General features: G+C 39.6%; 1 protein-coding gene across 4 annotated transcripts; it reads right to left on the bottom strand.

The window, feature by feature from the left end:
• Window positions 1-4,019: 4,019 nt before the first annotated feature.
• Window positions 4,020-11,563, bottom strand: LOC106716296 (lens fiber major intrinsic protein-like). Of its 4 annotated transcripts, none has more exons than XM_014509790.2 (4): window positions 11,329-11,563; window positions 5,212-5,752; window positions 5,005-5,085; window positions 4,020-4,403 (listed from the first exon to the last, which is right to left on the bottom strand). In XM_014509790.2, the coding sequence occupies exons 1-4, from the start codon at window positions 11,337-11,339 to the stop codon at window positions 4,257-4,259; spliced, it is 780 nt and encodes a 259-aa protein (XP_014365276.2). In that variant the 5' UTR covers window positions 11,340-11,563; the 3' UTR covers window positions 4,020-4,256. The 4 variants fall into 4 exon arrangements, 3 of the variants coding, with proteins under 3 accessions (XP_014365276.2, XP_045542798.1, XP_045542797.1); XM_045686842.1 differs by lacking the exon at window positions 11,329-11,563 and adding an exon at window positions 6,828-7,057 and having other exon boundaries at window positions 5,212-5,738; XM_045686841.1 differs by lacking the exon at window positions 11,329-11,563 and adding an exon at window positions 6,828-7,050 and having other exon boundaries at window positions 4,022-4,403; window positions 5,212-5,744.
• Between the last annotated feature and the right edge of the window lie 2,724 nt (window positions 11,564-14,287).

Below are 14,287 nucleotides of genomic sequence, written 5' to 3'. Positions count from 1 at the left end.
TAAATAACGAAGTTAACATTTTGCTTAACGGATTAACTTTTAAGTTAACTTGAAAAAGTGTTAACGATTTATTAACTTCCGTAAAACTCAACTCCCGTTAATTTACTCCGTTAATCGTTACATCGAGAAATTGAGGAGCAGAAGGTTGGCGTGGTTTAGACATGTTATGCGGAGGGATGATGTTCATATAAACAAAAAGTAATGAGATTGAATGTGGATGGCTATAAAGGTAGAGGAAGACTAAAGAAAGTATGGATGGATTGTGTAAAAGAGGATATGCGTAAGAAGGGAGTATTTTATTTTATTTTATTTATTTATTTGGTTTATCAACAAAAGTACATGTGTTCATACATCACTTTTAGACACTATTACAACAGCTTTCAGGTAACATGTAATTTCACTTACAGATAAACACAACTTGTATAATGTATCGGTGCGTAAACAATCAAATAATAAAACAAAAGACTATCTATGTAAGTAAAGCAATTAATTAAACAAACAATATTATAGAAATGATCAAAGTAAATTTAAATTAAGTAGTTAGTTAAACTATTATTAAATGGAACCACAATTAAAAACGCGTATAAAATAATGTAGCAAAACAAAACAAAATGTTAGGTGTCTGCAACTTTATGAGAATTCAATACACCTACGATTTTTGATTTCAACATTGGTAGACTATCATGGAATATATTGATGGAGCTATCTTTGCTAATAAAGTGTTTCAGTAATTGCTCAACCTCGGAATTAGAGAATGGTGGCTCAAATTTGATTTATATGTTCTGTGAATGAGGATGGACTTTGCGTGACGTGGTAAGCAAGTTGGGACTTCAAAGGAAAAACGACTAAGCAGATCTGAATTATCTAGTAGATTGTTTAATAGCTTGTATAAAAATAGCATGTCCTATTATATGTCTAATTATAACTTCATTAGGTTAAAAGCTTCAATTCGGTCGGTATAAAGGTGTAAGGCATTCGTTTATTAAGTCCATTAAAATAGAAAAAAGTAAATCGTCTTTGTATAGACGGTCTTTATGAGCCTGATAATTTGGGTTCCATATTATTGAGCAATATTCAAGCCTGCTTCTTACGAGTGCCGTGAACAGAAGTTTTTTAGTGCCTAGGTTTTTGAACTCCTTATATATGTGAAATTCACTCGCAAGTGTGATGCATCAGAGCGTCCGGGATAGACGTGAACAACAGGACAAAATAAAAAAAGGATCGAAAACACTTTTCTGCATTTATACTTTTACACTTAGTCTAATACTTGAGGTACGAATACCACTAACTGACTCCAGGTTCAATTGCAATCAAAATAATCAAGTGTGAACAGATCGAATGAATGTGTTAGAGAATGTATAGTGAAACAAGTGTCGTCACAATAAGTGTGAAATGGTAAATTCAATTTACAAAAATGTGTGCAATTCGTGCATATTATCAAAATACATCAAGGGATCTTCTTTTCACTTATTTTACCTATTTCTCTCAGCCCCAAAAGCAGTATAATTTTGGTATGGTTAACTTTTAACAAATAACTTTAACTTGCGTTTAATTTTCACTCTCTTCAATTTAATGAAACATATTCCAATTATATTTAATAAAAGTAATTTTTGCAGCGTTTTCTTTTATTATTGTGAATGTGTGCGTGTGTACTGAAAGATCGTTCTGTCGCGGCCGAAGTACATCGTGCTGAAAGTATGTATATTGCAACTTAATTTAAATTTGTTGAAGAACATATTCCTTTCCACCAAGTTAAGGGGCTTACTTCGTTGAAGCTTTTCGAGTTAAACGGTTTTTGCCAAAATCCTTCCTTTGCCTTATACGTAGCTAACTCTGCCATTACTTTTATATGCAAAGTGTCGGCCGAAGTAAACAAGTAAAGTAGGTGACATTTTATATTTGAGATGTATGAGACATACTTACGTTTATGTCCCTACTTAGGCCGAAACCGACTCCAAAATAACAATAATTATACAATATAGACATGTTACAAGAAAGTTCAACAAAAGTTCAACAAACATGAGATTATTTTGTTTCTTTTTAGTGCATTTTGTTTGAGATTGTTTTTATGTTACTTTTTAATGCATTTTGTTTGAGATTGTTTTTTTATGAAGTCGGCTTTGTTTTTTTCTTAAAAATAATTTTATTTCTCGTTTTTTAGTGAATTTGTAGTTCGATTACAAATTTCCTTAATACGTATGAGGACGGAAATAAGACAACTAAAGAAAAGGACTTTCCTATTTAATATGTGTGTACTTCAATTCGAAAACTAATTTAGAATGCAGCAGACACACATAACCCCAAAAACGGTTCTCGCCTTGTCGTGGCGGTGGGGCTCTAGTACCTGTGGTATTTTCACCCACGGCGAAGCTAAGAGGAACCAGGGTCGGTTCGGCGTGCAGGACTGGCCGTTTATCCCCCGGAGCCGCCGAGTGCGAAAGCGTACCCGTGACCCCGTCACTATGCGCAGTAGGAGAAACAGAGGTGGTTTAGTGGGTATGCTCCCGGTTAGGGTAGAGAATCTCACATAACTCCCGTGTCCCCCCCCGTGACACGGCGTATGCATAAAGCATTCCCCTCTTAAAAAAAAAGTAACACACATAAAAAAAAATTCAAACGAATTAATAACCTCCTTCTTTCTGAAGTCGGCTAAAACATGACATTTCGTTAGTAAAACCCATTGCTTCTAGTTCTTTGTCTTGATTTAAAAAAAAAATTGATTCTTGACTTCATTTTTAAGAATAGTTATATTAGATACCTAATACTCGTATGAAACGTATTTTAGATTTCATATCCTGGAATATCATTAACACCGTATGATATGAAGTCGTCAAAAGTTATTAATTTAAGCTTTTAATTAACAAATATTATACTAGCTTAAGATGAGCTCTTATAGTGGCACTTAGATGCTCGTGCGGTTCATACGACGATTACCTGGGCACTGCTCGGCATAGACATAATGGAAGTGGAGACAGGATAAGCGAAAACAAAGGGATTATAGGAGCCCGGGATAGAGTGTAGTTAGAAATACGTGTGTTTTGGTACAATGCTATAACAATAAAATAAATAATATTAGATTCGCAAAAACATAAATATCCATTGCTTTGGATAAATATCCGATAAAAATGGGTAAAAACGGGTTTTTATCCATTTCGGATAAAAACTCGAGTTAATATCTTTTGAGTTTTTATCATCTGCCCATCACTACTGCGAGAGTAACATTGACTTATTAATTCCACGTTGACGAAGTTGCGGGAGACAGCTGCTAGTAAAAGTATAAAATAAAATGCTCTTTATAGATAAAAAAAATCTTGTATATTAGTTAGCATTATGTCGCAGAGGCATTGCGTCATTTCAGACGTGCCTTAAATACCCTTCAAACTATACAAAGAAATGCAAAAATCAGTAAAAAAATGCAATGTTTATAATTCTTACTATAATTTGCCCAAAATATATTAAGAACGTTTTTGTCTAACGTAAGTAACTTGGCGTAAATTCACATGGTCGCGCAACAACGACAAAGCGCTGGTCGCGTTCGCTGTCATTGTTGTAGGCGCGACTATTTCTGCCTCGCTATTCATTTTTTTATTAATGTTTTCGCCTCAAACGGCGCAAATAAATTTGTAGAAGTTGAACCGCTCGGGTGTACACAAGAAAGACACTGTGCGTGGCTCGTGGCGTGTTGCGCCTTCATGTCAACGATAAATACTATTTCAGTTATTGTTGTACCGCGCGGGTGGGATTCTGCGAGGTCGTGTGAACTTAGTCCTTTTCCGCAGCCGTGCAGTTACTGCAGCGGTAATCTCTATTTTTATTTTTTGTTATTGCTATTTGAACTCAATATGTATAAAAAATTATTAAGGAAAAGTTTCATAAATATCCAAAAACTTTTTATTTTTTAATGTTTTTAACTCTAAAGCACTCTTCGGCTTGATGTGATTTCTGGACCAAAGTTTCAACCTAAATTCGTTAATGTTTTAGAAAAGCACAAATATACAAATTTTGATTTGTAATAGAAGATACATGAGTTAAAAGTTCTTTTTAACAAAGTATCGCTTACTCTTAGATGCCGTTAAATTTTCGCTTTTCAAATGTTAAAAAATAAAACGTTAGAATTGGTTTACCACCTTCGCACCTACACAGCGGCACGTGGAGCTTTACTCTCGAGAAACTTACGTTATTAAAGAATGGCCCCTAAAATTATACAACATGTTGCACCAAAAGACAGACGAACATTTTGTTAAGGTTGATGTTGGCTAGGGCTCGGGCTTGTCGTTCAGTGGCAGCGCCTCGTCAGGGCGCGCGATGTGGTGGGCGGCGGGGCGGGGCGCGGAGCGGGCGAGCAGCGCGCGGTGCAGCAGCGCGCCCAGCGCCGCGCCGCCCAGCGGGCCCGCCCAGTACACCTGCACAGGGCACACCATTACATTTAAATACATTGCCGCTCATGTACCTCTCACTTTTTTATTTATCGATTCCTCGTATACCTCTTCTTTAGCAATTAAATGTTAAAATGATAGATATAAAACTTATACATGAAGTGTTTTATGTAAGTACAAAGTCTAATCGAGAGTCGATTTTTGAAACGTCGATAAATATAAATGACAACACTAAGGGAATTAACCCCAACAAAAGGCCTTCGGTAGTCTTTTTTTTTCGCCTCACTTTAGTGCTTCCGACAAGGTCACCCCTCATGGATAGCGGTCACGATAATATGGGTGGGCCGCCTGCTCGTTTGCCGTCTCTTATGTACAACTTCCTATACCCAAAATTGCATCGTTTGGGTGCGAAATATTAAAGTACATATATACGTTTAATTTACGCTGGTTTTCTGATTCACGATTCTTATCTCGTTGTAGTCATAATTGTTGTTAACTTCCATAGGACCAGTACGATGTAAACACCGCACGAAAAATATACTATACCATAACAAACTTGCGCTAAAAATAAAAAGCGAGTGCACTCGGCACGGGGCATAGGATGTCATCGGCGACGCGTGACAATTACCCAATGGTCAGCCGTGAGGCCCTGGAAGAGCGCGGGCGCGAAGCTGCGCGCCGGGTTGAGGCTGGCCCCCGTCAGATGGCCCTGTGCGAGAGCATTATTTACGCCTTTTAATCAATATAACAAACATATTTAACTCGACTCTCATTTACAAAAAAGGATTTCGGTCCTTGTACCGAATGAGCCGCCATTCAATTTAGGGACCCTTACCCCGGAATAGATAAGTCCGGCCACGGTGAGTCCGACCTTAAGGGAAGCGGTGCGGTCGGGCCGGCTGGCGTCGTGCGCGGACCACAGCGCGCAGCATACCATCGCCAGCACTCCCGTCAGCGTCGCCTCGACGGCCACGGCGGCCGCCCACGACACCGCCGGGTGTGTGGCGCCCTCGCCCGCCGCTTGCGGCGTCATCGCCCGTAGCGCACCGAACCCGAGCAATGCGCCTGCGAGCTGCGCCAGCGCGTACCCCGCAGCCGCGGCGGCCGGCAGCTGGCCCGCCACCAACGCGGCGAGGCTCACCGCCGGGTTCATGTGCGCCCCTGACGTCGGCCCGAAAATTTCCGCGTTGGCCAACACCACGAAGCCGAAGGCGAGGGCGGGATGTGTGAGCGGGGCCTCGGCTCCGCCGACCGGCAGCAGTGCCGCTATACCCAGGAGAACGAGCAGCGCGGTGGACACCAGCTCGGCCAGCAGGGGGCGCCACCAGCGCCGCGCCCACGCGCCCACGCCTCGCTCGGACTCTGCAACTGGGGAGCTAGGACTCGGTTAAACTTTTACTTGCAGTAGGTAATACAACACCAATAACTTATCGTTTTTTTGGATAAGACGCTTTATTTGCTTTGTTTATTTAATTTTTGATCAAGGTTTAACCATATTTAATAGTCTGCAGAGTTGAACAGCGGAAGGAGTCCACACGAGGTGGAGGTATTCATGTTTCGGGCGATGAGCGAGGTACCGGAGCTTGATCGTTTCCCTCTCAGATTTTGCAGATAAACCATATCCAACGTTTCATTCGGGTTTAAGATCGCAGAACTCTTAATCTCTTTGAAGTGTGTGAGACGCCTCGGGACTTCGCGACACGCGTTTTACATCATCTTACAATATACAATATACGTGACTGACTACTAACGTTGTCCAAAGCAAACCTGGTGAAATAAATTTCAAGTTGAAGAAGCTCATAGTGTTAACTCGATAAGAGCTCAGAATTGAATGTTCGTTAGACGATGTGATCAGCAATGCTTCCTACCGAGGAGATGAGTCTGCAGTCGAGCCGCCAATAGCTGTGGAGTCCAGAGCCGGGCGAGCCGGGCGTGTGTCACCGGTCACACTGCGTACGTCGTCGCTATCATATTGTATTGTTCGATATGACAAGAATGTACCAGAAATTATATTATCTCGTCAACAAAACGGCATACAAAAAAGTAATGCGCATCATCGCCACAGTCCGTAGCTCGAGGCTCGGAGACTCGGCGACCGCTGTGGCGTCTATTTATTACTTTAACACAACACATTTGATACGCGCTCGTTTCGTTCCGCGCACACCTCGACGATGTCGTACAAAATTACTTATGTGTCCTCCAATCTTATTTTAGAACTTAATATTTTCACTATAAACTAAATGCAAAAAATCGTATATTACCAATATTTTTACTGACGAGAACCAAATTTTCGTAATTTACAAGCGTAATTTATAAAATTTATGGCTTCCCATTTCTAAAAAATCAACGAGAGTTTTTGTACACTGTGCTATACGATCGCGACTCGGTGGCACTCGTATTGGAGGTGCTCGGCACGGAATAATAATACGTGTGTGATACGTGGGTACTGACCGTCGCTAGGCATCGTGCTGCTGCGGAGGGCCGCTCGCGCCGACTGTGCTGTGACTGCGGTTGGCTAGCGGCTCGCGCGGCGTCCGGCTCGTCCCCGCCCGCGCCCGCGCCGAATGAATACCATGATATACCGCAGGTCGCAAGCCACGGACTCGCAGAATTTTGAGCGTTAAAAAATGCAGCCCCGTACTTGACCAGACTTCTATGATTCAGTGTTCCCTACATTGGAACATTCAATACACAATTTATATTTCTTGCAAACATTTTAATATTATCCTACCAAACCGGGGAATCGATTCTATTAAAACTCACTTTTTATTGAAAAAAAGTACCTTTTGCGAAAGTCAGAAACTTCCCTCGTCCCCTCGTACAACTACGTCACGTCAAAACCACACGTGGTTGTCATCTTCCCGGGATCGATTGGGGAGACTGTAAAGCTTGCCCAAATCCAATCCGACCAAAATCGCCCACGCTTCGAAGGTCTCTTTTGCCGCCACTGTTACAGAAGGAACGGGGGTAGCCCTTTATTCCCCGGAGCTAAGAGGTAGACAGACCAAGACGAGCCGAAGAAACACAACGCCTCCTTCGATCTCGCGATTCCGCTCACCGATCTCCTTTTGGACCACGACAGCCGAAGAAAACGTTGTAATCGTCCTCTACATTAATTTCTCGTCAACAGATAGGTGACGTGCACGCTTCCACTGGAGTTCGTAAATCTTACCGGTAATAATAAAACTTACCGGACTTCGTGCTTTTACAGTAAAATATAGTATTTGCAGTAACTTCTGTAACAGTATGAATATAGCCGGTCGCCGTATAATATATGTACACATCTTATCGGAAAAATTGCAAACAAGAACGTTATTAGAGGGTGCAGAAACATGTCGCTGATGCACAAATGGACCGTTGGAATGCTACACACACAGGTGGGCACAGTTAATCGAAAAGTTAACTTCGTTAATCGTTAATAAAAAAATTAACTTCGTTAATCGTTAAATTCTCAAAAATTTAACGCAAGTTAATGTTAATCTTTAACAGTTAACCATACCAAAATTATACATACTAATTTCACACTTATTGTGGCGACACTTGTTTAAAATAGTAATTTCACTATACATTCTATAACACATTAATTCGATCTTTTCACAGTTGATTATTTTGATTGCAATTGAACCTATAGTCCAGTGATTCTCAACCACTGTGCCGCGGCACTTTTGTGTGCCGCCAAATTTCGCAAATACATAATAATGTTAATATTATTAAATTATATCATTTAAAAAGAAAATTGTTTTTAAAATGAATATTTATTTAAATCCACAAAAAAAAATTTATTATTTGCTTTGCAACGCGGTTTTTCTTAGTGCCAAATTATGACGAAGCGGCGTGCATAGAAACAGGAATATGTCTCAAGCCGGCGCACACTTGCTATTTCTGCGTACAAAACGTGTTGTTTTAGTGATAGTTGGGATTCACAAGGTGTTGCATAGTAGTTACTGCACCTTTTCTTTCGTTAAAATTGGCAAATGTATGTGATTCGGTTTAATATTAATTTAATTGCATGTAGTGTTAATTTATAAATTTGTAAACTTATTAACTTTGCAGTACACATATCTAATGATTTACACGGTACTTGTTTTACACGTTTTCGCTTTTACACGGTTTTCCAAATAAGTTTATTTTTTATTTTTATCGCACTCTACTAAATGCTCTAATAAACAGTGATAGATCCCGCAACAACAATATTTGTTGGGTGCACGAATTGGCCGGGTCGACCAGTGCAATAACACGACCACACAGAAGACAGGCGTGAAGTGGAAGCAATTCCGCGTTTCGTCTGATGAGTGTGGTACCGGAAGCCTAATTTTAGTCCTCTTTCCTTTCCAACCCTTTTCTTATTAGGAAAGGATGGGAAGGGGAAGTGGATTTGGCGGAGGAGGGGACGCATAGGAAAGAGAAATATCCTCTTTCTGTGCGTCCTCTTCTCCGTTGATTAAAGGTAGGCAGCGCATCTGCATTTGCGGATGCCTATGGGCAACGGTCGCCTCGCTATTGCGGCAATCCAGGTGGTTGTTTGCTCGTTTGCCACCTTATGCTATAAAAAAAATGCTACTGTGATTGAACACGTGTACTGTGTACATATCTCACGGGGAATCCCGAGCTTATGTGCTGACTTGCTGCACACGCACACTGTGTCTGTATTTCTTCGCATAAAAGAACAATGGCAGAAAAATTAGCGTCTAGAAATGTCATATAGATACAGTTGATAAACTATTTATGTAGTGTGTTGTAATAAGTAAATAATTTTATCTTTCCCTTTGTGTGCCGCCAAATTTTGAAATCGTTAAATATGTGCCGCAACAAAAAAAAGGTTGAGAATCACTGCTATAGTCAATTAGTGGTATTTGTATCTCAAGTATTAGACAAAAGTATTTATGAATGCTGTATAGTATATTTCATTACGAGTATGGAAAGCCTGTCATTTCAAAGAGTTCCGACAAATGTCTACCCGAGCCGAGGCGCAGCCGAAGGTGAGGGTTGACAGTCGGAACAAGTTGTAATGACGTTTCCGCACGTGTACTGAACAACTATTTTTAATACAATGTTCGTAAGAAACGGGATTCTTACCACGATTGGGCTGTTTGAGCTCCCGATATTTCGGCACAGTTTGAAGTTATATATTTTTAATACAGTTGCGAAAAAATGAAGCAATTTAATAGAATAATAAAAACACAATAAACTCAACTAACTAAAATGTTTGGAAAATGGCGCCAACCGTAAAAGAATATAAACAGAGATTTTTTTTGTTTTCTTCACCCATTCTGGGTAGGCAAAGGGAACTATTCCTAAACAGCCAAGTCTTCAGTAGCTTATTTTTATTGATATGAAATGAGTATGAAATTTAATGAGATGAAATAAAATGAAACCTAACCTAATTCATTGAATCAAATCATTAAATCTGATGTTGTAACAAATTACAAGTTTCTTTTTAGAAATATTTGCATGAATCATAAAAACTTCAATGATTTTTATTTTTGTAAAAACTTCGTGGTTTGTTTTTCTTTTTAATAGACATTACTTTGACAGTTGGGAAATAGAATGCAAGAGTTTGGAAAAGGTAAAGAAAAAGCATGAGTAAAAAGTGTTTTTAATACGGTTGCTCAAAAAGTGGCGTATTACAGGGACGTAGAGCGTTCGGGATGTGGGCAATTACATACTCGTGCTTTTATATACTCGTAATGAAATATACTATTTCGAACCTTCTTTTGATTTTATCCTGTTGGTCACGTCTTTCCCGGACGCTCTGATGCTTCACAGTTGCACGCGAACTTCACATACGTATTTCAATTATCAACTCGTTCGTTCACCATTCGAGTCGCCGACAGTCGCCCAACATAGTTGGCGTGGCGCTTAATTTAAACAAAATGACAGCACGTCTCCAAGTTTCTAATTTAACAATTAACGGACTTAATTAACGGAAGTTAACAAAAGCGTTAACACTTTTTGAAGTTAACATAAAAGTTAATCCGTTAAGCAAAATTTTAACTTCGTTAATTAATGGATTAACGAGTTAATGCCCAGCTTTGGCCACACAGAATGCCGCCTCAGCTATACAAGACCCAAGTTCGGCAGACAAGACTATGACAAGACATGGAATACTGCTTGCATCTCTGGGCAGGAGCACCCCAATACCAGCTTATTCCATTTGACTGCATAAAACGGAGAGCGACTCGAATTGTCAACGACCGAGTTCCTGCTTATCCTATTCCCTATCCAGCCAGTCCCCCATCAAATCTCATTAACTTCACACCCCTCCTAGGTTAGAAAAGGATGGCAAGGGAAGGAGAATTAGAATTGAGTCTCATCGAGGGAAACGCGTCAAAATTCACGCCTGTAAATCCTAGGACATAAAGCTTAACGACGAATTGTTTATTTTCAAGTTAATAATTTATTATAGTTAAGTGCCAATAACGACGTTATGTAAAACGCGAGATTGCGAGAGGTCAGGGGCCGCGCCCCGCGCCTCACCGCTCTTGCGTAAGCGCACGATACGGCGTGAAGCGTTATCACTCATTTACGAAAATATAACGCGAACTATTCTCATTTTTTAAATTTTAAAATAATATGTACACATGTTTTCCGCTTTAGTCCCCACCCTTACCTCTTGCCCTGCACTCCACCGCGACGCCTGGCAATGCTCCAGCCCCAAACACACAATTGAATTACATCTGCTTTAAAAGCATAGATAATATTATATGAAGCGGAATATGCAACAACAACCAGACGGTTTACAGAAGGCTTAGTTAGTACCCGCAGTGGGGCACCACGCGAAGCACTGTGCGAATCAGTATTGGTACGGTTGCATTTATCTTATTCCTAGGGGAATCCACTCCATGATCGTGAGCGGGACACGGACGTAGGTGTGGCATGTTCATGACCGTTTGTAGGACTTTCTGTTGGCTCGGTTATCAGACTAGGCATTCGAAACTTGAAATAAACTCACCTCCATGGCATCGTTTACTATTTGTTTTGTCGTCAGCACAAAGATTACGATTTTTAACGGTTATAAAATCAATGGATGTAATATTAGTAGGTAAAACAACTTCGTCATTATCATACAATACTGACATATGTCAAATTGAAATAATATCGTGAGGACATGAACAAGAAACTGGTCTCGAAACCAGTAATCCTTGGAAATATAGTATCATTATAAGATGACGCCGCAAAAGTGAAGGCATCGGCACGGATAATGTTTTGAAGCGGTAAACTTTTATTTTATTTAACTACTAGGGGTCAGTCGCGACTTCGTCAGCGTGAAATTAAAAATCCAACCAAACAAATAAAAATCCTGGCCTGGGGCGCATCAATCCGCTTTCTGGTAATATTACTTTCTAATGTGCGCAAAGAAATCCCCGCACATATCACTTACCTTCCAGTGAAAGTCCCGTCAATAACGACCCAGACGTTTCGGAGGTTACTCGGGACAAGCGAAGCTTGCGGACAGACAGAAACACAAAATATTTTTAGTTTTAAATATAAGTTTTAGTTTTAGTAGAAAGTTGTGAAAAAAATTATTATGTACAAAGTTGAGAGTTAAATTTCATTTAAAGAAAATGTACAATAATATTTTTTTTGTTTTTCTGCGAGTTAATCAAAAAAAAGACGTAACGTTACGAAAGTTCAGTTCCAAAAAAACATACCTATCAGGGTAAACACAATATTTTGTGCGTGCAGGTAAATTTTAGTCGGAGATCTGAATCTTATATATATTTTTTTTGTTTAAAAATATTGTAATGATCTTAGACTTATTAAAGATCGCGGAACATAAATTGGGCTTAAACAATAGATGTCTTCAGATTTAGAAATAATTTTCAACCTTCATAAAGCGTCTGAACCAGTCCATTAAGAAACCCTCTGTATATCTACATATTTAGAATTAGGTAAACTGCTAGCTGCTAATTTAAACTATTTGTTTTGTTTGTAACTTAATCAGTTTTAAAATGATAACGTTTTGCGTTATCTGTTTGTTCTAATTACGAACTTGTAGTCTGTTTGTTTGTCGAACATTGTTCAGATTGAGCGGTCGGTTGCGTTTGCGTCAGAGGGCACTGCGGACTGCGGCACTGCGCGGCGGCTGGCCACTGGCCACTCACTGGCCACTGGCCAATAGTCGCGTGGGTTGAAACAGCCGGTTGTTACTGTGTGGGTGGTTGTACAATTTACTATGTTTGCAAATAAGGCCCACCGGTGAATTGTGGTGAACCCTAAAGAAACATACACATACCGATGTGTTTCTTTAATCTCTAGATTACAGTAATCATATAATTTTATTTTCAAAGCGGAATGTACTGACAGTTTGATAACATTTTCATGAATTTTGAGATTATGAACCATATCTAAATATATTGAACCGCAAAAAAAATCACGACACCTTCTCAATCATTAAAATCTCACGATTGCATTTATTTTACGGAAAAAAAAAGATTTTTGTTTCAGAAATTAACGTTTAGTAGCAAAAATATACAGTAGATAATATAGTGATATATAGTGAAATATACAGTTATTTATAAAAATCCGCATATGGCTTGGTATACGTTCCCAACAATGTAATCTATGTGAAATGGCATTTTATACACTTAGCCCTTTTTCGCGGTTACGGTACTTTCAAGGACATGACATTTACACCTTAGGATAACTATTCGAGTATAGATGAGCTACTTTTCAATTTTGACCTAAAAAGTGAACTTAGACTTATTTAATTCCCCGTAACATAAAAATTGTCATTCTCGCCGTCGGTTTCCGTGACCTTGTTATTGTGACAGGCGAAGCTGCTTTTTAGCCGATTTCAAAAAGAAGGAGGTTATCAATTCGACTGTATTTTTTTTATGTTGTTACCGCGAAGCTCCGCCCCTGGTGCTCCGATTTTGATAAAAAATATTTTAATCGAAAGGAAGTGCTTGCAGATAGGTCCCATTTTTTTTAAATAACTAGAAGACAAGTAGATTTTGAATAAAGCTTCAAAATTTGTTGCGAAAATTAGGGACATTTTTGCTTTCAGCGCTTACGTAGGCTAAACTATAAGACCTACATAAAAATGATGTATGGACGAATTGTAGCTCTTTAAATGTGCTAAATAAAAGTCCGCAATAGCATATATCTATCTTTTATAGTTTTCTCACAATAACCATTTTTCTACCAACCATCATATCGTGTTATATTGGAAATGAAAATCACCGAAATTTATTTAGTGACGGAGATGAAATACACTGCAATGGTACAATACTATATATTAGTGAAAATACCATTTAAATTAGTTAAACCGGTGAAATGATGCTCGTTGCGCGACTCTTGAACTTTGTGCTGTGGTGTTGATGTTGAGTTCCGGCTCGCTCGGGCTCGGGGCGGACTGTCGCATGTCGCGTGTCGCATGTCGCATGTCGCATGTCGCGTGTCGCATGTCGCATGTCGCGTGTCGCATGTCGCATGTCGCGTGTCGCATGTCGCATGTCGCATGTCGCATGTCGCATGTCGCGGCGCCTGTTAACCTCGCCTTGCCACAGTTTAATATTCCATTGAACAACAAGCGAGTGCTCGGCGACGCCGCGCCCGACTTTTTTACATATTATGCTAACTAGGTATCTATTTAATATTACCAAGTAGTAGATTGTTGTGAGGTAATGGCGGGTGACGACCTGCCTGATGGCGGTTAGCTAACCAAAGCGATGTCGTGGTCGAAGCGTTTGAAGTATTCATTAAATATTACAATAATCCATTTTTTGAGTAAATATGCTAAACGTATGCAATACATCACCAGGAGCCAGAAGACCACTTGCTCGTTTGCCGCCTTCTTTACATAAAATGGCAGAACTTACTTCTGACGACTCTTAAAAAATAATGCAAATTTTACAATTTTCATTTAATTTCAGACAAACAATTAGGGCCTCAAAATTATATTTTAA

The sequence above is a fragment of the Papilio machaon genome, chromosome 4, assembly GCF_912999745.1.
Source record: "Papilio machaon chromosome 4, ilPapMach1.1, whole genome shotgun sequence".
Lineage (NCBI taxonomy): Eukaryota > Metazoa > Arthropoda > Insecta > Lepidoptera > Papilionidae > Papilio > Papilio machaon.
This window is presented reverse-complemented; position numbering and strand designations above follow the sequence as displayed.

Coding starts and splice junctions, on each gene's coding strand:
- LOC106716296 (XM_014509790.2), bottom strand. Junction 5,086..5,211: donor CCGGACTTATCTATTCCGGG/GTAAGGGTCCCT, acceptor GCTCTCGCACAG/GGCCATCTGACGGGGGCCAG. Junction 4,404..5,004: donor GCCTCACGGCTGACCATTGG/GTAATTGTCACG, acceptor TGCCCTGTGCAG/GTGTACTGGGCGGGCCCGCT.